Consider the following 24,405-nt stretch of genomic DNA (forward strand, 5'->3'; position numbering starts at 1 on the left):
TGCCTATTGGCTATAACCTAATAAATGAAACCACGGCCTTCCTTTAACATTATACTTTCCAATGTGGATTTCTCGGCTTTGCGTTACTTTGCCTCAGAAAGTTAGAAGGCATTAAACACTAGCGCCCACTTAATTCTGAAAGTAGAAATCTGCTCTTATCTGTAGATATGGATCGATAGAGGGCGCTGTAACCCTACACTTCGCGCCAACCCAGCGCTATTATCAACTGTATCTCGCACAAACCCGTTCATGGTTAAAGACCTTCAAATAGCTCGTTCTTAAAGAAAACACAATAATAGCGTTTACAATCAATTAGTACAATGGATCTAATGATGAGTGGAAGTGGTCAGATAAAACTCGTTGCAGCCAGCGTTCACCTTTTCAGTGAAACGCGCTATATAGAGCACTAAATTGGCGCCCAAATCTAATCAATTAGTAACTGATACTTCCACTATTAAATCGTCAAATTCTTAAGGTGTTCATTTATATGTGGCCAAATCTAGCAGCTGCTTGCTTCTTTCTTAAATATGTTACTACCGGGTTCTGTCAGAACGAACCTGCTGGAGAGGAAAACTTTAGCTTAGAACTGACTCCTGTAACAAAATACATGAGATAATATTTAATGCGACTCAATGAAAAACACAGCATTGGTTTTCAGTCAAAAAAAAAAGAAAAAAGAAAGAAACATCAGTCCATCAAAATAGACCGTAAAGAAAGTCACATAAAGTGTAGTAAATTGGGAAGAATTTATTAACCAAAAATATATACTTTCTTGTACAATTTGGTTTAAACACATATTTACATTTGTACTATATATACAAAAAAAATGACCGACGTTTAATTAGCACAAGACAAACCATAGGAGCTCAGCTGGTCTGCATGAGAGTTATAGAAACACATTTGTATTTCATTGTATCCACAGACATGCTTTACAAGGCGTGACTACCCGGCAGAGAAATGTTTTACAGCCATTCAAATAGTTAAAAAAAAAAAAGAAAAAATATATAAATATAAAAAGTACACTGTTAGGATGAGGATAAAGCGGAAAGAATCAGGGCAGCGTCCAGTTGATTTTGTGACCTGGGAAGAAAGATCAACCAATATATTAATAAACGTGTGGGTAACTAGTTATTCATGCGCTAATACAAGGCATTATGTTCATACTTTCTCCCTCTGTGTTTTTAAAAAGAAATTAAACAATCCAAACAACGACTGAAATGTTATTTTAGATATGCCAGACTTCAATTAACCCTGTTCACTGAACACATTTTTTTGGTGACAGCCCTAAAGCAAAAAAATCGCCCTACACTTAATTGTAGCAGTAGAAAAATACGAAAGTTCGCCTAATCCTTTCTAAACCCTGCGAATTATCTCATAACTGCAATAAAGACAAACTCTGTCTCCTCTCATAACGGCTACATCTGATTTCTTAGAAAGACGCTGAAATGATTCTAATGGAACTAAAAAATTCATAAGGATGGTAATATCCTGCATATCCATCATTTTATTTTCATTTAAAAAAAAAAATACTCAAATATCAGACCAGATAACGTGTCATTAGTACAATGTATAATAATAATAATGATGATGATAATAATAATAATAATAATTTAGTCTCACCTCCGTTGCACTGGTTGAAAAGCTGTATTTAATACAGGTATTTTTTTTTCTATGTCCACTGTGCTCAGTCGATCTATAAGGGCAGAAATGATAAAAAGGCTTTGTAAAGGGCAATTATGACTGAGTCTGTTATGATGTGCAATAATTATATGGAATAGTTTTGTTCCAAACAACCTAATTAATTTAGCAATGCTCTAAACATATTACTTATTAGTAGACTTTTGTCTATCTATCCTATCCCCTCTATGTTTTCTGTGTGTAACAAAAAGCTCTCACTCTTATTTCATTTGCATTTCATATTTCAATCTAGTCTGTGCCCATGGGCTTTTGCTAAATTATTTATTGAGCCCGTAGGTCAAATCAAAGCTTCCTTGGGCCAAACAATATTTATTGCGAATAAACTTTTCCAGTTAAGCAAATATCTCCAAGCCCTGTTTTCATATTGCATTTTATTTGCTATACCATCGTGAATTTATGGGAAAAAACTCTATGTGCAAAGCATTTTTCAAGGCAAACATTAAAGACCATTTTTACATTAGCGTTTAGGATTCCGTTGCAATTGTTTTGTAATTATTTTAATGAGCATATTATAGATGTATGTAGGTTATATATAGATGTGTGTAGTTAATATCAATACATCCATACTCAAACACACTCACGTGTAAGTTAAACCTATCTAGCTACTTTAATTCGTATGGTTGATACACAATTGCTCATTATTCAATAAAAAAAACATTTTGGAATTGGGAGGCGGCGGTACTACCATGAGTTCACTTGCTCAACTCTGGGCTGTAAGGATCGCGTAGAATAGTATGACATATTATACTCAGAGGTGTGACCTTTATGTAGACGCTAAAGCGCACGGTAATCACCTGTTTGAGAGTCTGCGCTGCACTTGAGCTCCGTGGCCTTATGGAAAGTTGCACTGCCAGAGCCCGGGGCTGTGTGAGAGACGCTAAGTCCGTGCAGAAAATGAGCAGAGTTCAGCAAAGACAACTGCTGAGCAGAGAAAGCTCTCCCAGTCCAACCCTGGAACCTGCTCCCTGGGGAGGGAATAAGTCTGTGTTGTGCAATCAGGTTTTGAGTGTTCACTGAGCCCCCAGTGTTGGGTGACTCGCGTGGGTTATCTGGGGTTGTAGCAGTCTCTGCCAGTGACCAGATTTTGGGTTTATGGGCCACGGGCATGTTGTTCTCTTGAGGAGGACTTGGGGGGATTCTGTCAAGTTTGCTCTGCTCACAAGCAGGCTGCGGAACTTTAGCGTCAGAAGAAAGTGCACACTTGTCCTCATTTAAAACCTGCCTTGGACCAACCACTGATTTGAGGAGTCTGTCCTCGGGGACATTCAGGTCCTCAAACCCATCCGAGACTTCCGAGTCACTCCTGGCATCGGTTTTAGAGTCCGAATGTAAATCAGCGTCGGGGTCCTCCAAATCTTCTTTACTCTCAATGTCCTCGGTGTCGATGTTCTCCAGGTCTATCTCCTCGTCGTCCTCGTGCTTGTCTTCTTCGTGGTCGCTGCCGTAAGCGTTGCCTTCCTCGTCTGTTCGGCTCCGAGGGGCCCAAGTCATTTTGTTTTCCTTTTTAAGTCTCCTCCTCGCGTTAGCAAACCAGGTGGACACCTGCGTGAGGGTCATTTTAGTGATGATAGCAAGCATGATCTTCTCTCCCTTGGTCGGATACGGGTTCTTTCTGTGCTCATTGAGCCAGGCCTTCAGGGTACTTGTGCTCTCTCTCGTAGCATTTTTGGGCCTTGACGGGTCTCCAAACTGGTACTGTCCGTAGGGATAAAAAGCTGGGTGAGTGTGAGAGAAGGCAGCGTGCTGGACCCCAGGACTGTCTTTCATGTCATATTGTGACCCCTGTAATAAAAGAAAATATTAGACTTATTGCACTAACTAAAAAAACTAGCGACAGGCTGCGCTGGCGGACACGTATGGTGGCAGCAACTAACCCACTAATTAACCTACTTACTAACTACTGTACCTTTTTCTATAGCTCAGATAAGTGTCATATCTGCCCTGTCCTATAACACTGTGCTGTGGGTATTATAAATCATCTCAGATATTACTTCTCATCTGTCAGTGTTCATGTATCACTGGTATGTGACAGTGTCTGCAAAAACTGCCAGTTAGGCACGTCTGTTAACCCTTGGGAGGATAGCGACGACTTCTCTAATTGTGGGAGATGTGAGCACGAAGGGACTGAGACGGGACAGAGAGACCATACACACCCACACAGACAATCGCACGGAACATTCAGAAAGGAGAAAACTTGAGGGAAGTGTTTCAGTGATTGCGTGGGAGTAGTTGCACGGACACACACAGTCTTGTTCACCAGGGGCCAAAGGTGAGGCTGGCGCAGTGTAGAGGGAGAAGGAAGTGCCCTTACCAGCTGGGGGAAGATAGGCAGCTCCGCGCTATAGGGCAGGAAGGCTCCATAGGCTTGTGCTGCGGCGGCCGCAGCGTAGGGAGCTCCATACACGGAGGAGAGTACATTAGAGAGAGTCCCGACCGGAGACAGCTCAGCTCCGCTCCTGGTCACCCCCACGTTCTGTCTGTCCGAGGGGTACAGAGGTCTGATGTACTGGTAACCCAGTTGTGGGAAGGACATGGTGCAGCCGGAGGCACAGGGAATCCCCTTCTATGATCTGACTTTGCTTCCCCGTCTCCCTACACATCAAGCGACCGAGGAAGGGGGGACCGGGCGTCTAGGGTTCCAGCAGGGATTTCGGTGGCTCTGTCCTCTCCCTCTGGTGCTATTGATCTGAGTGGACCAGGTCAGTTCCTAACAGATTGCTTCAGATCATTGGCACTCACACTCTGATTGACATTTCCAGCCCAGCGTAAACTCCTCCCACGTCTTCTATAGTCTCACTCGCTCTCGCTCTCTCGGTTCTCTCCTTTTTATCCACAAGTCCTTCTTAAATATCCTCCTCGCCAATCTTTCAGTTAACCCTTCACGTGCCACTGATGGAGGGGGAGGGGGAGGAGGAGGGGGGGTACAAAGCTTTTCGAAAGTGAGAGTTTTTTCAGGGTGGGGGTTAAAAAATGTCACAAGTATTCCAAATAAGTACAAAAAGCTTGTATCCTGTATTCTTCTAGCAACCTATGGAGAACCAAGGGCAGGGAAATACACAGGGAAGTCCCACGAAATGGCTGTGGATTTGTGTCTTGTGTCAAGTAAGGTGTGTGTATATATATATACATAGTTTATATGCATTTATAGCAAATCGTGTGATTGTATCCTTATAGCTATGCACACACAACTCACGAAGTATACCATAGAAATGTGTTATTTTGTAAATAAGGTGCTGCGTGCGTATATATGTGCATAACACACATATATCCAAAAACACAATTCTTTTTTTTTTAAAAAAACCCCATAAGGGAACGTTTATACTTTGAGCTTCTTTAGCTGATCTATCCTGCCTTGGCCTTTTCAGGAATCCTTCATCCCCTTGGACTGGCTCCCCCTCAGCCCTGGGACCGTATGCAAATGCAGATTAGGGCTAATGACAGAGGGTTGGCATATTCTCCCGCATTTATATTGTCTCTGCAGCGCGTCTTAAATCTTTTTTTACAAAGAGGATCTCGAATTAGTCAAAACGATCAGCGGTCGAAACAGAGGCTTCATATTCGCCTAATAAGGAACTTCAAAGAGTTGGAGGTCCCGGTTTTACATCAAAGCTGGGAGAAATCAGGCAAATTGAAATCCTAACAAAGGAAAGCCCGGGCTGCCCTTTGGGCGCTGTGTAAATTTGTAGTGTGAGGGAGAGACAATAGGAGGCCCTGGGATTAAACCCATTAACACCTTTTTGTCTTGGTGTTAAACTGTAATTAGAAAATTTACGATCACTTTACTCCGCTCCTGTGACACACAGGATACCTGCACACTTGAAGCAGCTCTGAGCTTTAGCAACGTGGTGTATGTATTCTGTGCGCAGAAATAGCTCCTAAGGGCGCAAGGTGTCTCCCATTGAGGATTAGGGTCAGTTTCTAATATACATTTTTATTACAGTAGATGATCCTCAGGTACTAACGACAAAACAGTTACAGATCAGAAAACGTTGGTTCATGATTGATATTGTTCTTTAATACGCGGTTGAGCTAAATAAATGCACCCTAGGATCTAGATTCCTGGAGATGGCATTTCCGATACCCAGAAATAATAATACATCGCTGGGATAACGCTAAGCACAATCATTACTTCTTGATGGGCACATTGCACCCTCCCTGTGTGTTTCAGCTTATACAACACCAACGAAATCTGCCCAAAGGACCTCGTTTGATTTGACTGTCTCGCTCTTCTTAAATTGACCTTCAATGCTTAATTCCACAGATAATGTTCCGTCTTGTAATAAACACAGATTATAACATAACAAGTTCTAGAATTAAAATTCTCTGAATCAATATCTGGAGATCTAAAAGAGACATCTCTAATCGTATTATGTTTATCCTGCTATCAATCCCTATATGCTAATCTATCTCACAATAATTCGGGATCTGGTGGGATTTAAATCGTTCTATTACTGCTGTGTACATCGTGATCTAGGGAACCGGATGAATTTCGGATATTCTCGTTGTATTACTGCATGAAGATGAGGGAGGCAGAGTGGATATCTAACACCAAAATTGTATAATATTTGGGCTCAAAGTACTACTCTGCAAACGGAACACCATTTTCTGTTTATATGTATTTGTGGCTCCCCTTTTGTTTCGACTGTAAGTCTAAATTCTGGACACTGGAAAATATAAAGCACACACAATACTGTACAAATAGTAAGTCACATAGGGAATACTGTACATTTGCAAATTGTTGTATACAGTGGAGACATTTTTGAAATACTTCAGTGATCTCAACAGTTATCACACTGTAGCCTGTTCTGGTAATTTCAGTTAATTACAATGCAATGATAAATTATTATTAATAACAAGTATTTATTATATACTACTGCTGCTGTTGTTGCTGTTGATCAGAAGATCTGTACAATACATCAAAATACACATCATCATCATGCTGGTACTGTACAGGCACTGTGCATGTCCATTTGCACATTTTTAAGGATACCCTAACTGCTCCTGTTTAGAGGTGGCTTGAGGTGTATATCTTAAATGAATATGTGATTCACTAAGAATCCCTAAGAATGTCTAATTCTCCAACAAATATAGTTTGCTTCAAAGGAAAAACCCAGAAACAAAGAAAAATACCAAACACACATAGAGGAATACAGATGGTTAAATGTTAGGGTGATATTAAGCTAATGTAATACTAGTTCTGGCTTTCATGTTTAAAAAAACAAAACTAATACCACCCCCACATGCACACATAGCAGATCCTACCATGCTTACATCTAAGTTCATAAACCCTAGGTGATGAGTTTATTATCAGGACTTGCTGTCTTGTGTCATGAAGATAGATTCTTAATGAACAAACAAAATCAATAGAGACTCACCCTTCACAGTAAGAAGAACATGTGTTTACATGGGCTGGAGAGAGGATGCTGGGTACAATAGAGGTTGGGGGTAGTGTATGCAGAAGAGATCAAGTTTTTGAGATCTGATAAGAGCACAAGTATTAGGAGAAATGAGCATGATGGATTGTACAGGTGAAGTGCTGTCAAAGAATGACATCCTGTGTGGAAATGAAGAGGCCAGAGGCTATAACTTGTAAGATAGGTACTATAGGACAAGGGGAGTGGTTGGTTAGAACCTTTCAAAACAAAGGGGGAGATAAATTTATGAGTGAGGCTGAGTTCAGGTCAGTATCAGGGTGAGTAATGGTTTATTAATGGGAAAGAAATGGACAGGAAATGCAGAAAGATCTGGAGAACCAGGGTAGTAAGCAGAAAATAGATGTCTCTTAGCAGGAGTAAAAAACATGCAGGAAATGTGTCTAAAAAATTTTCAAAGAAACCTATAATGAAATAAATGTGTGGTGTGCAGTTCAAAAATGCAATTGGGACATAAGTTATAGAAGTAACTAGGGACACAGAAGTTTACTAGGAGGTGCTGGAATACAAGGTAACATCTGTGACAATATAACATAGAAAAAATATTGTACCAGAATGCTAGAAAACTAATAACCTGTACAGCACTTTGACTGCAAGCTTTCGGCATACATCTGTTTTCATGGCAACATTATATATCAGCAATGCAGCTAGATAATAATTTAAACATAACCATAAATACACATTTTCAAACTTATTTCAAAAATGAAGGTTCTCAGGTTGCTCAAAGCTATATTATAGTAACCATGAAAATCAGATTTTCAAGCAGTATGTACAGTTGTGGATTTCCCACTCAAAATACACGTTTATCTTCACTGAATGCAATGTGTGTGCCTTAATAAAGATTGAAAAAATTAAAATCAAGTTGCATAAAGATGTTGCAAAATGAATGCTGTCAAAGTCATTAAAGTCCATTTAAATAAGTCAAATCTTTTGTAGGTCCTTTATCAGTACATAATAACAACAAAAAAAGAACTGTATCATATAACTGTTTCTCTCTTGTGTCAAAAGGTTAAATAATCTAATTACCAAAATGTACGGATAGGGTATATGCATCCAACAGCTCACATTTGAAGAGCAAACAGTTGTGCAATGCTTCAATCAAACATTCTACTTATTAATTTACTACTGATGTTGTATGCAAACATGAATGTTATGTGTGCACGTGTGTGTACATACCAGGCAAATAACTGCTAATATGCCTTTTTGAAAAAAATAAAATTATAGAAGGAAACACCGGCCTGTTATATTCACTAAAGGACAATGTTGGATTCAAAAATATAATATTAAACTTTCTTCTGTTTGATAAGGAATACTGGGCCTGATTCACTAAAGAGCATTGACAATCACTGGCTGCATATATTTTTGATATGTTTCTCTGCTATTTATTTTTTGTGTGTGTGGGGGGGTATGATTTGCATTTTTACCTCCAAAAACCCTTTATTTATTAAGATTCAACACATATTGGTGATATTAATACCAAAAACTAACCTAAATACAGTCCAAGACCAAGTATTAAAAATAGGAATGGGTTTTATTACTAGAGACTGTAACTCATTCTCATGCATACATAAATCTATCTGTATATATCTGTGAGAAGGCAATGTAAATTACTTTTACTTTTGACCTAGCAGTAATATTGCTTAAAAAACTTTTTTTTATAAGCTTGATTAATAAGACTGCAATAACATAAATTCTTGTCGTTATTATGACATCAAGGCATTTAACACCAAAAATGTTCAATGAATTGTGAATGGTTATCAATGGATTATAACTCCCAGCTGTGTGTATCAGCACTACTGATAACACTGACCTTTAGTAAATCTAGGCCATAGTTTTTCTAGCGTTAATGTTAGAATATATGAAAGGCCTTAAAAATATGGGCCCAAGCAATCTCAAAAGCTTGCAGCTTTACCTAACTCATTTATTTAAAGCACATTCTTCTATATTGCTATTTTCTTTCTTTTTTCAACATACCTTATAATTGAGAAAAAAAGAGACATGGATTGCAGCATTAACAAATTCTATATGATAATACATGTATTTAGATTTGGTAAGGTTCTTATTATATAACTTTTTAAATAAAATTTAAATAATACAATTATATATTATATATACAGGTATGGGATCCGTTATCCGGAAATCCATTATCTGGACAGCTCAGAATTTAAAAAAATGTATGTTTGTATATATATATATATATATATATATATATATATGTCCCACAGTGCCTGCACTCTCATTAGAATGAAGGTGCATGGTCAATAATCAATCATGTATGTAAAAGCAGGACCTGCACTCTCTGTTAGTTGTGATGTTTGTGATTTATTTCACACAAAATGGCATCTTTATCCGACCTTTCTTAAGGATATATATATATATATATATATATATATATATATATATATACATACGTTATTATATAAAATATGCAAGTTTTTTTAATTATCTGTTATGTTATTATATTTACATTATATTTATTATAATATAATAACAGATTATGCATTTTCATTTTAAGCAAAGTAAAAGTAGTTGGTAGGGGTAGCTATGTTTAAGTATATAAATACTTAGAGTAGTTGCAGATTAAAGGGAATTAGCTGCAGTCTTTTGGCATGTTAATGTCCTGTGTTGAACATACCACTGTTTTACTATTTTTAGTTTACTTAGTTATTATTTCAGTCTTTGACATACTGCTAGATATCTTAAAAAGGCTGATTCAAAGTTCACATTGTCCTGTCTTTGTTTAAGAGCAGGAACATAGGACAAATAATGATATTAATCATGTAGTGCTTTTTTTATACACTACAGAGTCTCTAAACTTAAATGTAAAGTACAGTGATAACATCATGTTCTGCAAATGATGCACATTGTGTGGCTGCATCTTTTTTTTCACAAAATGCCCCTCAAATGTTCAAAGCAATTTTTCTGTGTTAAGTAATGATTTTAAATTTGCATTTGGATCCGTTATTCTTTAGATATTTACGTAACAATGCTTAATGCCAAAACTTTGTTTACAGGACATATTTTATTTTGGCGTTATATGCTTATGCTCTCTGCCTCTCTCTATATATAATATATATATAATACACAAAAGCCATGAATATCTTGTAAATTATATCCTTATAAACGGTGAGTAGTGATGTCATCAGTTATAAACAGTGAGTTCTGATGTCATTTCTGTCACATGACTCACTAAAATTTGTGTATTATAATTAATAAAGTACCCCCAGTTGTAAAATATGAGGATATTATAAGTTACCTCGGAGTTCCATGACCTGTATAAAAACACTCGGCCTTCGGCCTCGTGTTTTTATATGGTCATGAAACTCCTCGGTAACTTATAATATCCTTATATTTTACAAGAGGGGGTACTTTATTCACTATATATATAAACTATCTCATGCAAGGTTTTATTGAAGGTTTTATTGAACGTTTCAGTCATCAGGAAAAGAAAACAAACAGAACAATTCTAGACTGGGATTCAAAATGGCCATTGGCATTTCAAGTACACAGAGACCAAACAGCCATCCACAGGCCTAATAAATAGTAATTGTTTATAGTATTTTACAGTGACATTCACCAGAATCCACAGATTGAACCAGATCCACAGATTGAACCAGAGCTACCATCAGCAAACAAATTTATATATCCATTCCAAGATGTCTCCCAAATTATAGTTTTGTCATTTAATAGTTGGATTAACCATGTAATGATGACTATCTATATACCAGAGCCGTCTCTTTGTCTCACATTGTACAACATTTCACAAGGAGTTTACAGTTAACTCTATTTTCTAAAGTCAAAATTCAGTTTTTAAAAGTTCTTAGGATAGTCTTGCAAGGGAGAATAATCAATTGTAAACTAGTTGCCATTGGTGAGGAGACAGCTTAAAGGAACAGTAACACCAAAAAATGAAAGTGTCTGAAAATAATGAAAATATAATGCACTGTTGTGCTACATTGGTAAAACTGGTGTGTTTGTTTCAAGAACATGACTATATTATATATAAACAAACAGGAGAAAAAGCATAAGAGAAAAGGCACAGGATAGACAGCAGATAACAGATAAGTTCTGTAGTATACAATGGGATTCTTCAGTACTTATGTCATTTATTAGGTGCCATGTGCTTGGATGGCTGCCCCCATGGCTACACAGCATAAACTTTAGTAGTGTTTCTGAAGCAAACACACACCAGTTTTACCAGTGCAGCACAACAGTACATTTAATTTTCATTACTTTGGGACACTTTCATATTTTGGTGTTTCTGTTCTTTTAAACTGCTACTCACAAGGTGAGCAAGAAAGGGAGTCCAGGAAGTTGCTTTGTTGGACTATAGCTGTCAAATAAACAAAACTGCTCATATCTTCACAAAAAGTAATGTTGGGAAGTCGCTAGTCAGTATGTTAATCAGTGAATGTCTCAGGTGTGACTTGTGTTTATTGCTCCATTGAAGTTATTGATCATAATTTTAACAACTTTCCTGTAGAAATTAAAATCATGAAGAAAGGCATGCAACTTAAATTAGCCAATTAGCTTTTTATTTAAAAGGGGTTTTAAAAAATTGTTAGCTATTGTTCAGAAACACAAAACAAATCTATCTACCTATCTAACTATTTATGCACTGTTGGTCTCCCCCTAAAGCTGCCCATGAGTGCCTATATATAAATATGCTCCTCCTCTCCTCTTGTGAATGTATAGCTCTTTTAATGCAGGGGAATATATTGCTAGTCCTTCTTATTAATAATAATAATAATAATAATAATACTATGTATACAAGATAAACGGTGGGAAATTAGATGAAAAACATATGACTTACCTCCATTTTCATGATATGCAACCCATACCATGTCGCATATCAAGCATTTTGTAAAATATGGAAACTTTAACATTCTTGTTCGGGAAATACTTGTAAAATTAAAAAATTTTCATTATTGCACTTCATTATTGTTACACAATCTAAAGGGCAGAAACTTGCTAGTAGTTTTTTTGGTCCTTGCTTGGTTGATCACTGTCCATACAAACAGAAGTGTCTAGTTCATGTATATGCACACACACATTCCTGCCCTATGCATTAAATGACTCTCACTACTTTCACTTGTTGGGACTGCAGATTTAGGAAGTTCTATTGTTTTTTGTCACACAAGAAAGAACACCTTTACACTTTAGGAGTTAAAGGATAAAGATAAATGTGTTTACCTTATAAATACATACATGAGAATACATCATTAAGTCAGATTAGTAGTGACTAATTGCTTTGAAGTCTAATTTCCTGTGCAGTTATTGGTAACTTATTGATTAGAAATTGTGTATTGAGAGGATTTTTTCCCACAATAACAAAACACCAAACAAAAAGGTTACTAACAGCACTGCAAACACTAAATATTCAAACTAGGACCAAGTATAATAAGCAAACACCCTGGATATGTGAAGTCACTACTTTATAAATTAACAGCCTTTTGGTTTGTTTACACTGAGCATTGGAAAATATGCTGACAAAGCTATATGATAATTCTATTTATTTCTATATGAGGCATAAGCAAAGTTATGGTGTCTTTGCTGTTAATGCTTTTATGTTGCCAAATTATATTGATATCAAACCACACCGTAACTGCAAGGCCACAAGTCTGATGGAATCTTATAACGAGCTTACAAAATATTAGGAGGATTATTGAAGGTGGTAAGCAGATTTAGTTGTCTTGAGATGCAAGATGAGTCAGTAAAAACTTAATGTAAACTAGGGTAAACAAAGTAAAAATAAATATACACGATTCACCAGTTATTATTTCATTGACAAAAGAGATAAAAACAAATATGAGAAAAATAGCAATTTTAAATTATAATTTGATTTTCAGATAAATATTCTCAGTACATTTATATAGATTTGTTTTACAGGACAGTCTTGTCCTGGTTTAAAATTTAAGCCCAATGCAGTTTACCATTGAAGGATGAAGTCTAAGGGGCCGATTTATTAATATTCCGATTTTTATTTTGTTAATGAATTGTATTGTTTCTCTAAACAGTTGTTTAGAGAAACAATTTTGTTTCACAAAACAGTTTGTTTTCCAAACTTTTCTAAAACTCTAAAAGTGTGAGATTTAGGGGCAGATGTAAGAAGGGTCGAATATCGAGGGTTAATTAACCCTCGATATTCGACCAGGAACTAAAATCGTTCGACTTCGAATATCGAAGTCGAACGATTTAGCTCAAATCCTGCGATCGAACGATCAAAGGATTATTCGCTCGATTGAACGATTAAATCCTTCGAATCGAACGATTCGAAGGATTTTAATACAACGATCGAAGGAATATCCTTCGGTCAAAAAATCACAGGCAAGCCTATGGGGACCTTCCCCATAGGCTAACATTGACTTCGGTAGCTTTTAGCTGCCGAAGTAGGGGGTCGAAGTTTTTCTTAAAGAGACAGTACTTCGACTATCGAATGGTCGAATAGTCGAACGATTTTTAGTTCGAATCGTTCGATTCGAAGTCGAAGTAGTAGTCGAAGGTTGAAGTAGCCCATTCGATGGTCGAAGTAGCCCAAAAAACACTTCGAAATTCGACGTTTTTTTAATTCGAATCCTTCACTCGAGCTTTGTAAATCTGCCCCTTAGTGTAAAACTATAAAAAAAACTGTAATATAAAACTTCTCCAAGTGAGTAGTTGAGGTCCTGTAGAAGTCAGTGGGAGCTTCCCTGATCCTGTTGGATCTTTTTATAACCATACAGACTTTTAGAGGTTTTCAGATTTATTTTGCTAGTTATTTCTGAAAAACATGAATTTTAGAGATATTTTTAGAGATATTTGTATTTTTTTAGTTCATTGTTCAGCATTTTTTCCTCGTCCTACTTTTTATATTCAGATATTTTAATAATTTTTATGGCATTCATGGTTTTAGAGACATAGAATTTAATTGAGGTTTCAAAAAGCTCTAAAACCACTAATAAATTGGCCTCTAAATACCCAAAAATGTGAACCCATGTTGGACATGGTAAGTGGGTGAAAAGGTCCCAACTTTGTTTGACCATTATATTTTGTCTTTGTACCTGTGAAGTCTCCTTTCAGTGCAGGTATGGAACCTTTTATCCAGAATGCTCAGGACCTGGGGTTTTCTGGATAATACATTTTTCCATAATTTGGATTTTCATTCCTTAAATTTACTGAAAAACCATGTAAACATTAAATAAACCCAATAGGCTGGGTTTGCTTCCAATTAGTATTAACTATACCTTAGTTTTGACCAAGTATAAGGTGCTGTTTAATTTATTACAGAGGATAAGGAAACCATTTTTAAAAAATTGGATTATTATTTGGATTATTATTATTTGGATAAAATTTAATCTATGGGATATGGACTTTCCATAATTCAGAGCTTTCTGGATAACGGGTTTCCGGATAACAGATCATATAATTGTATGCAACATAGGCCTAAACCAAAAAGTTTGGTAAAACGTGTATTGTAAGAAAAACTGCGTTGGTAGAAAACCAGATCTTACAGACATTGTAGCAATTGTCAAATGTGCTACAAGTCTTAATTCATGCCGCTAAATGTGTAGGTCAGAAAAACATTAAAAAAAAGTAATTTCTTAGCCTTTTGAGTTGAATATTGAATATAACTGAAATCATCAAAATTTTTAAAAAAACTGCTTACAAGAAATGATGAAACACTATCTTAAGATTCATGAACCCACCCCCAAATAGTTAACTTCTAAAATTGGAAACTGCAAATCTGTATTAGATTTAAATAACATTTTGTCAACATTTTGGATATATTTAATACAGGTATGGGATCCGTTAACTGGAAACCAGTTACCCAGAAAGCTCCAAATTATGGAAAGTCCATCTCCCATAAACTCCATTTTAACCAAATAATTCAAATTTTTTAAAAATGATTTCTTGGTAATAATGAGATATTGCCTTGTACTTGGTAAAATAGATTTTCTTTTTTATTTAGTTGTTAAGCTTTAGTATGAAAACAACACAGCAAAATTGTAGTCAAATATTTTAATAGAACTATTTGTTTTTGCTCTGTCAGTTATGTGTTTTCAATTTCTTGAGGAAGAGCAGCTCTGTCTTGAGCCAGGGCCTGTTCTTTGGCAAGGATTTTATTCAGTACATGCACCAGGAGAGAATGCAATGTACAAAATTCCTGCACCATGTGGAGAAGAATGCAGAATTCATAGTGCTTGTCTGAAAAACACAAACTCTATTAAGCCCCCCATACACAGGCAGATAAAAGCTGCCAACAGACCGAGTTGGCAGCTTATTGGCCCATGTGTGGGGCCATCCATCGGGCTTTCCCAATCGATATGTGGCCGAAAGTTGGCCCGATCTTGATTGGGCAAGTTAAAAAATCCCGTTGGATCGCGGCCGCATCTCTGCGTGTATTCGGTGCCGCTATCTGACCGCCCCTAGGGCCCACGATAGGATCAGTCCGATATCACCCACTTCAATGTGGGCACATCGGGCAGAGATCCGCTCGTTTATCGACATCGCCAAACGAGCAGATATCTACGTCTATAGCAATGCATGCCATTGCTACTGCACCAGCACTGCATTACTAAACCCTTGCAAGTACATTGAAAAATGCTGTAAATCTGAATAGTTTAGTGTCCTGCAGTAAATAGAATACTCTATGCGAAAGTTGCTACATGACTGACTGTGATCAATTGCCACTGCTGTTTTTGTGATTGTGAATATACTTTTTACGGTTTCTTACTTTGTTGGTAAGAAAAAAACTATTAATACTCTGTTTTTTGTGATATTCTGTTGCTTAAATGCTTAATGTCAGTAACGTAAATCTAATGACCTTAGTTGATTTTTTTATTATTTCCATTTGTGTGAGGCTGTTCTAGGAAACAGATGTGACGATTTAAGAGTTTAAATGTCCGTTGCCATAAACACATTCTATCCAGAAGTTTTTGTAAAGTGATATGTGAATAAATTATTGTACGAGCATGCAAGTTTTGTGTATGCAAGATCAAACTAAAAATATGATTTTTATGTACATATTTTTTTCAGTACCTCCTCTTCTACCTCTTCTATAAGGGAGGAGAATTCACGCGCCGCATGATGGATCACCCGATCGCCTTTTCTGAAGAGGAGCGCAATCAGAGATTCAGTAAGATTTGGTAAGTGGCGGTTTTTTTTTTCGTAGTATACAAACAATTTTTTTTTAATAGCGATACGATTCAAATTTTTGGGCCGGAGCCATTTGATCGAATATTAGACATTTTAATTTTTTCTTAAATAACCTCCCAGTATATTCGAATTAAAAAAAATTCAAATGAATTAGAATTTCGACTTTGATAAATGAGCCTCGAGATTTTATCAGCACGCACAACAACTTTTAATGTATGCAGAAAATGCTATTTTCATGTACTTGTAAAAACAGTTCACAACACCACATTGCATGAAAAGTTTATATAAAGTGCAGAATGCTTGGTTAAGGAAAATCTTGGCAGTTTTAAAATACCTTCAATGCAAATTGCTCTAGCTCTCCATCTACAAACACCTGTATGTTTACCACAGGCTAAGTGTTTGGGTATATGGAAACAGCTGCAGGCTGAACTTTACTTCTGTCATATTGTTTTTGCTGTATTATGTGGAACGTTGTGCTGTTGCACTACATTGGTTTTCACATACCCACTGATGCATGACTGCTAGTTTTCAACTGGGTTTTTGCGTCAAGCTGATAAACAATTACCATTGATCTGGTCTGTTTTACGTCTCCTGTTGCTGATTTTGTTTGTTTACTTGCCTGCTGCCTGCATGGACCTCTGCCTGTTTACTATTTTGTTTATTTGCCTTGTATGCTCCCTATCCAGAACTTGCTTGCTTAATCACTAGAATTCGACTATTCGCCACCTAAAACCTGCCAAATTACTGCCAATGGGAAAGGCCCAGGGATCAGTTTGAAGATGTTTTCAGCCTTCCTGACATTCGAGTTATTTTCGGATATAAAACTTGATTCGAGTTTGTTCGATTTCAAAACGAATTTGAGTTTTCAGGTTGTTTAAATCCGTCAATTTTATTAATACATTTTGCCAAGTTGAATTTCAAATTAATTCGAATTTAAAGGAATTTAATGGCTAAATTCACTCAAAAAAAACCCTTCACTATCGAATTTCTACAATTCCATGGTCGAATTTCAAACTTTTACCACTTGGAAATTCAACCCCTAAAGCTGGCCATAGATGCAAAGATCCGATCGTACGAATCAACGTACGATCGGACTTTCCCATCTCCCGACCTGCCACTAACCATTCAGATAAAAGCCTTACCATTCCGACCAAATAAAGTAGTAAGAGAACAGATCAGCCAATGTTCTACCTCTTACAGCAATCGATAGTTATGTCTGACAAAGCTAGTAACAGTCTCCCACTGAAAATTGTACGATCAGCAATACATGCAGAGATATTATCTGCAGGCGACATAAATTTTCTAACCTGTCCTATAGACCAAACGACCGATCTCCGCCGGGTGAAAAATGTCGGGACTCTCCACACACAGTCCGAAAATCGTACGAATCCATGATTCATACGATCGGATCGTTGCGTCTATGGCCATCTTAAGTGTAGAACATCAAAGAGCATCAAGCTGATCTTAGTCACTGGATCTCAATTTCTAAGTAAGGGAGATTATCTTTATGCCTGCAATGGCTGGATTTAAAGAATTACAAATGACACAGATCTATTCTGTTTTTAAAATGCATTCATATTTTGCTCCCATGTGGTGTAAGTTTATGTGTAACTCGTGTAACTATGTAACTTGGAACAAGTATACAAGACAGAAAATGCACTAGCAATACAAAGATACATACCAACCAATATAATGTCCAATTAGTCAGAATAGCAGATATTCTGGGCAGAGAATCACCCCAACGTTTTAACACAAAACATTTGGCAAAACAATTGAATAAAATAGTATTTTTGCATTATCACGTTTGTTTTTCATTAAAGGGGTTTTTCACCTTCGAGATAACTTTTAGTATGATGTAGAGAGTTATATTATAGTTTGCCATTTGTTTTCATTTTTTATTATTGAAGGTTTTTGAGTTATTTAGCTTTTTATACGGCATCTCTTCAATTTGCATTTTAAGAAATCTGGTATCTAGGGTCCAAATTAGCCTAGCAACCATGCATTGATTTGAATAAGAGCTAGAATATGAATAGGAGAGACCTGAATAGAAGGATCAGTAATAAAAATTAGCAATAACAATACATTTGTAGCCTTACAGGCATTTACTTTTTAGAAGCAGTCAGAGAAGCTGCAAAGAATCAGAAGAAAAAGGCAAATAACTATAAAACTATAAAAATAAATAATGAAAACCAATTGAAAAGTTGCTTAGAATTGCCCGTTAACATAATACAGTTGGCTATAACATAACAAAAGTTAACTTAAAGGTGAACCACCCCTTTAATTAAAGTTTGGGAGCAGATGCACTTCTGTCAGCCTGCAGAAAAAGCACAAACTGACAGAAGGGGAGACAATGCTCTTTGTGCCATCATCCAAAGTTAACTTTAAGTGGGTGTTTATTACCGCAGAGTGCCTCGTTACCTTAAACTCATGTTGCTGTGCACATTTAAATAAGACAGTGCTTCCATGCTTTATTTATAGTTTAGATACCACTTTTTATAGTGTATCACAATAAGGTCTTTCTAACAGTGACTGTTAGATTAAATGCATTGATTGATTGTTAAGCTTCAAAGAAAATTTTAGGTGTGGTGTTTATACAAAGGGCCTGTAGTTGTTACTGTGCACAAGAGTATATAGTATATAGTACTTTTATACTGCTTAAAAGTATTAGAGTTGAAGCTACTCTTGAAGTGTAATGGTTGCATGAACCTGCACTGTTATTCTCTACTCATCCTCGGCTACAAAAACATAACATATTGGTGATGATATGTGTCTCTTCTACCTCTGCAGTAGCCTGCACTTTTCTTCCAAACCCTTGTGAGCCTACCATACCTTTTACTGCTTGGATCCGTATGTTTGAAAACGACATTATTGCTGCTGACCAAGGGGAAATTTCTGCTGCTAGAAAGCGTGCTTTACTTATTCACTGCCTGGAAGCAGAGGGTCAGTGTATATTCTATACATTACCATTACCAGATGATCAGAGCTGGCATCAGAAATCACGGGGCCCCGCACAGCAAAATTTTCTGGGCCCCCCTTCTCCACCCCTCCCTTACCCATCAGTTTAAAGGCCACACAAGACACAAATAAGTGCCCCCCTACAAGTTAAAAAAAAAGAACTTTGGTGCCCACTGCCCCCTACAAGTTTTGGTGGTCAGGGCCCCTACAAATTAAATAAAAAAACATTGGTGGCCAAGGACCCCCTACAAGTTATTAAAAAAAACATTATTGGCCAGGGCCCCTATAAGTAATTAAAAAAACATTTGGCGAGGGCCCCCTATAAGTTATAAAAAAAAACATTTGGTGATGGTCCCTATAAATTATTATTGGCCAGGGGCCCCTATAAGTTATTAAAAAAACATTTGGCAAGGGCCCCTATAAGTTATTAAAAAAAGCATTATTGGCCAGGGCCCCTATAAGTTATTAAAAAAACATTTGGCCAGGGCCCCTATAAGTTATTAAAAAACATTTTGCCAGGACTCCTACAAGTTATTTAAGAAAAAACACATTTGGTCAGGTCCCCTACAAGTTATTAAAAAAAATTGGCCAGAGCCCCAAGAAGTTAAAAGAAAAAAAGAAAACTTACTTTAGCCAGGGAGCTCAGGTGCCAGTTTCTTCATTTTCCTGTGCTCTGGTTCGCCAGTGAAATGTAAGTCCCGGTAAAGCCGCATGACGATTGGATAAAGTAGAGGGGAGGTTCAAACTTCACCCATCCAATCCCCATGTGGCTTTACCGGGACTAACACTTCATGGGGAATCAGAGCACAAGAAGGAAGATGTCATCAGAGCTCCAGCCCCTCTCTCCCTTCCAAAGTTTGCAGCTCACTGATGGCAGGAGCCCGGCTCTGCAAGTAAGTGCAGCATGGCCGGGCCCCCTTAACTCCCCAAACCATCTGGGCCCAGGACATCAGTACCCCCTGTCCCCCCCTGATGGTGGCCCTGCTGATGATACTTATGAAACTGCACTTACTGCTATAAAGAACTTTTTCGTGCCAAGAGTAAATATGGTTGCAGAAAGATATAAATTCCACCAACGTGGACAGTGTAATGGCAAATCCACAGAACAATATGTAGCAGCTTTGATAGAGCTGGTAGTTACCTGTGACTTTGGGAATCTAACAGATGAAATGCTAAGAGTGGACAAAAACAAACTCAACTTGCATTAGAGAGAGACTGCTCCTAGAGCAGGATTTAACCCTTGCGAAGGCTATTACAGTTGCTAGCCAAATTGAAACAGTAGTGGCAGAGGCTAAAAGCCTCAGTAAGGGAACTGCTGGGAATGTACAGACTGTGAATTCAGCACTGTGGCCTAATAATGCACAGTCACAGGCAAAATACAGTGCTAAGGAAAGGGATTCACTGCAAAACCGTGCAGAAAATGCAAATTAAAAATACTGCTTTAGCTGTGGTTCAACACAACACACTGCAAATTTTGCTACATGTCCTGCAAAAGATGTACAGTGCCCCAAATGCAAAAAAGTAGGACATTTTGCTAAGATCTGCCGTAGTTCTGCTAAAGATGTTCATGAAATCACTGCTACAAATGTCACAGTATTAAGTGTTTGATAAAGCTGACATTTATTCCAGACAAGTTTATATGCACTGTCAATGTCAATACTGTTTCTTCTGACAAGGGATACTCCACTAACCTGATGCTTGATACAGGTTCAGCTGTTTCTATACTACCAAAGGATATTTTCTTGAAATACTTTGCAAAAGATTACTTAAAGGATCCAATCCCTGTGCTTGGTTGCTTGCCAGTGACTGTACAATTTGAATCAAATACTGCAAAATGTGACTTTTACATTGTGAATAAGGGTGCTGCTATACTTTGAAGTGATCTCTGCTGCATTAAACCAACAATTAGTTGATGGTCTCATTACTACAGCACCAGTGCCTGCCACATAGCCTGTGTCTAAAATTTCACCACAAAGCAACACTTCACCGGGCTGTGCAAAGAACTTTGTAAACAAAGTTAAGTTGAGACTAGATTTTAAACAAGTATGCAAGAAATTGAGGCGATTGCCCTACTCTATAAGGGACACTGTCTCACAGGAACTAAAAAAACTGGTAGAGCATGATGTGAAAAATCAGAATCCTCTGAATGGGTTTCACCAATTGTTGTAACAATGAAGAAAATTGTAGGTGTTCGATTGTGTGTTGATCTTCGTGAACCTAATAAAGCAGTTGTTATGGATAATCATCCCTTGCCACACATAGAGGAAATATTTTCAGAACTCCGGGGAGCAACATTCTTTTCTACCCGGGATCTTCAGAGTATCATCAAGTATTACTGCATGAGGAAAGCAGAGACCTCACTGCATTTTTCACTCATGATGGTTTGTTTCGGTTCAAGCATGTACCTTATGGACTGGCTTCAGCTCAGAGTTGTTTTCAAAGACTGATGTCTTCCATACTCCATGGCATACCTGGTTTACAATGCTACTTGGATGATATAAGTGTCTATGCTCCAACTATGGATCTTCATAACAAGTACCTAAAAAATTTTCTGAAATGCATTGATTCTGCAAGACTGAAACGTAACCTTTCCAAATGCCACTTCAGACAAACTCAGCTGTCATTTCTGGGTCATATAATTTCACAAGATGGATTAATGCCTGACCCTGACCATGTCAATGCTGTTACACAAGCACCTACTCCATCTGATTTCCAGACCTTACAAGCTTTCTTAGGTCTTACTTCATGGTATTCTAAGTTTATTCCCAACTATGCTTTAGTTGTGTAGCCACTTAGAGCACTATTACATGGAACTTTAAGTCTGGTGTGGTCAGAGACTACTCAACATAGCTTTTAAATAGTGAAATAGCTAATAGTGAACAGTCCAGCGCCAGCTTTATTTGATCCTGCACTACCCACTATGGTAACTACAGATGCTTTAGACTATGATGTTGGTGCAGTTCTCACATAGATACATGCTGATCATACAGAGAAAACTGTTGCATTTGCATCCAGAACACTTACAGAGGCAGAGCGTAAGTATTCAACTGTTAAAAAAGAAACTCTAGCATGTGTTTGAGCAACGGAAAAATGGAGAACCTACCTACAGGGTAGAGAATTTCCATTATGCACCGACCATAGCCCTTTAACTACACTGATTACAACAAAGGCACTAGGAAGAGCTGGAATGCATATAACTAGATGGTCAGCAAGGCTACTGAATTTCAACTACAAAATGCAATACAAACCAGCTTTGAAAAATGTTACTGTTGATTGTTTGTCACGTTTACCTTTACCTGCAGCTTCTGATACACTGGACGAGGACATAGAAGTTGTAGCATTGACTGATTTACTATCATCTACAGTTACAGCTGCTGATTTTAAGAAAGCTTGCCTCACATGTACAATTCAAGTAAAACTACAAGATATCTTACAATGCAAATGGCCAAATGCTGAGAACAAACTCAGTCCTGCTCTTCAACCTAACTACAGGATTAGACATGAACTGTCCTTAGTAGATGTTCATCAAAAACAGAGATTGAGGAGAGCACTCAGGAGAGCAGATACTGCTGTGATCAAAGTTTTAATGCCAGACTACATGATTAACACACAACATGTTTGGGGACTTGCGTGGCCTTTCTCATGTGATGAGATGAGATGGCTATGCTGTCCATGGAGCTCACCACTTACTGGTACTGGAGACCTTGTGAGAAAATCTCATACAATTTGCACATGAGAGTCATCAAGGAATTGTATGTACAAAACAAAGACTACGAGAACTATATTGGTATACAGCAATGGATGCCTATTTGTTAACTGCCATTAAATCTTGTATTACTTGTCATGACAAAACAGCTATCAAACATACACCACCACTTCAGCCAGTAGCATTTCCTGCTTCAGTATGGGAAAAACTTGCTATCAATATTGTGGGTCCTTTGCAGATGCTCCTATATACTGTAGATATGCTATAACCTTGATTGTTTCTCATATTTAATCAGCTACAGTAATAACTTTTCTGTCTACTGTCTTCAGCAGAGAAGGTAATCCAAAGGAGTTAATATCAGACAACGGACCACCATTTGTCTCATCTGAATTTGAATTTTTTCTGAGAGAGAGCAATATTGTGGATCGGAAATCTTCAGTGTTTTACCCACAAGCAAATGGAGAAATCGAGCAGAAGTCTGAAAGAAGCACTACAGCCAGCAAATCTTACTGGGAAATCTTGGAAAGTTCCTACATAACTACAGAGCAATGTGCCATGCAACAACCCAATCACCTCTAGCTGAATTATTACATGGCAGACAGATGCACACTCAGGGGCAGATTTATCAAAGGTTGAAGTGAATTTTCGAATTAAAAAACTCGAATTTCGAAGTAATTTATGGGTACTTCGACCATCGAATAGGCCAAATTCGACTTCAATTTCGATTTGAATTGAAAATACTTTGAATATTTGAAGTTTATTAATGACTTAGGGGAGGGTGTTGTAAGTAATGTATCAGTGTTTGCAGATGACACAAAACTATCAAGCCCAATTAATTCCATCCAGAATGTGGCATCCTTGCAACACGATCTTGACAAACTGGCAATCTGGGCAGCTAAGTGGCAAATGAGATTCAATGTTGATAAATGTAAAGTCATGCAGTCATGCAGCCTGGGATGTAAAAATATCCATGCCACTTATACCCTTGATGGGACTGCACTAGGCAAATCCATTATGGAAAAGGACCTTGGAGTCCTTATAGATGATAAACTTGGCTGTAGCAAGCAATGCCAGTCAGCAGCATCAAGGGCAAATAAGGTCTTGATCTGTATTAAAAGGGGCATAGAGTCACGGGAGGAGGGGTCATTCTTCCACGGTATAGAGCACTTGTAAGGCCCCATATAGAATAAGCCGTACAGTTTTGGTCTCCATCACTCAAACAGGACATTATTGTATTAGAGAGGGTACAGAGAAGGACAACTAAGCTGGTGAAAGTTATGGAAAATCTTAGCTATGGGGAAAGACTGACCAAATTGGGGATGTTCACGCTGGAGAAGAGGCGCTTAAGGGGTGATATGATAACTATGTATAAATATATAAGGGGATCATATAATAATCTCTCTAATGCTTTATTTACCAGTAGGTCTTTCCAGCTGACACAAGGTCACCCATTCCGATTAGAAGAAAAGAGGTTCCGCC

At 37.5% G+C, this 24,405-nt stretch overlaps 1 protein-coding gene across 2 annotated transcripts; it reads right to left on the minus strand.

Moving 5' to 3' along the window:
• Positions 1 to 732: 732 nt before the first annotated feature.
• irx3.S (iroquois homeobox 3 S homeolog) lies at positions 733 to 4,537 on the minus strand. Of its 2 annotated transcripts, none has more exons than XM_018260411.2 (4): positions 4,438 to 4,537; positions 2,493 to 3,480; positions 1,621 to 1,693; positions 733 to 1,080 (listed from the first exon to the last, which is right to left on the minus strand). In XM_018260411.2, the coding sequence occupies exons 2-4, from the start codon at positions 3,463 to 3,465 to the stop codon at positions 1,026 to 1,028; spliced, it is 1,101 nt and encodes a 366-aa protein (XP_018115900.1). In that variant the 5' UTR covers positions 3,466 to 3,480; positions 4,438 to 4,537; the 3' UTR covers positions 733 to 1,025. The 2 variants fall into 2 exon arrangements, with proteins under 2 accessions (XP_018115900.1, XP_018115899.1); XM_018260410.2 differs by having other exon boundaries at positions 4,010 to 4,530.
• Between the last annotated feature and the right edge of the window lie 19,868 nt (positions 4,538 to 24,405).

The sequence above is a fragment of the Xenopus laevis genome, chromosome 4S (genome assembly GCF_017654675.1).
Source record: "Xenopus laevis strain J_2021 chromosome 4S, Xenopus_laevis_v10.1, whole genome shotgun sequence".
Classification (NCBI taxonomy): Eukaryota; Metazoa; Chordata; class Amphibia; order Anura; family Pipidae; genus Xenopus; species Xenopus laevis.

What these genes read in the sequence shown, in the direction of transcription:
- irx3.S (XM_018260410.2), bottom strand. Translation starts at nt 4,231, where the DNA reads ATGTCCTTCCCACAACTGGGTTACCAGTACATCAGACCTCTGTACCCC. An exon ending in TGCCTATCTTCCCCCAGCTG is followed by an intron (nt 3,481 to 4,009) that starts GTAAGGGCACTT and finishes CTTTTATTACAG; the next exon opens with GGGTCACAATATGACATGAA. An exon ending in TTTCAACCAGTGCAACGGAG is followed by an intron (nt 1,081 to 1,620) that starts GTGAGACTAAAT and finishes CTTTCTTCCCAG; the next exon opens with GTCACAAAATCAACTGGACG.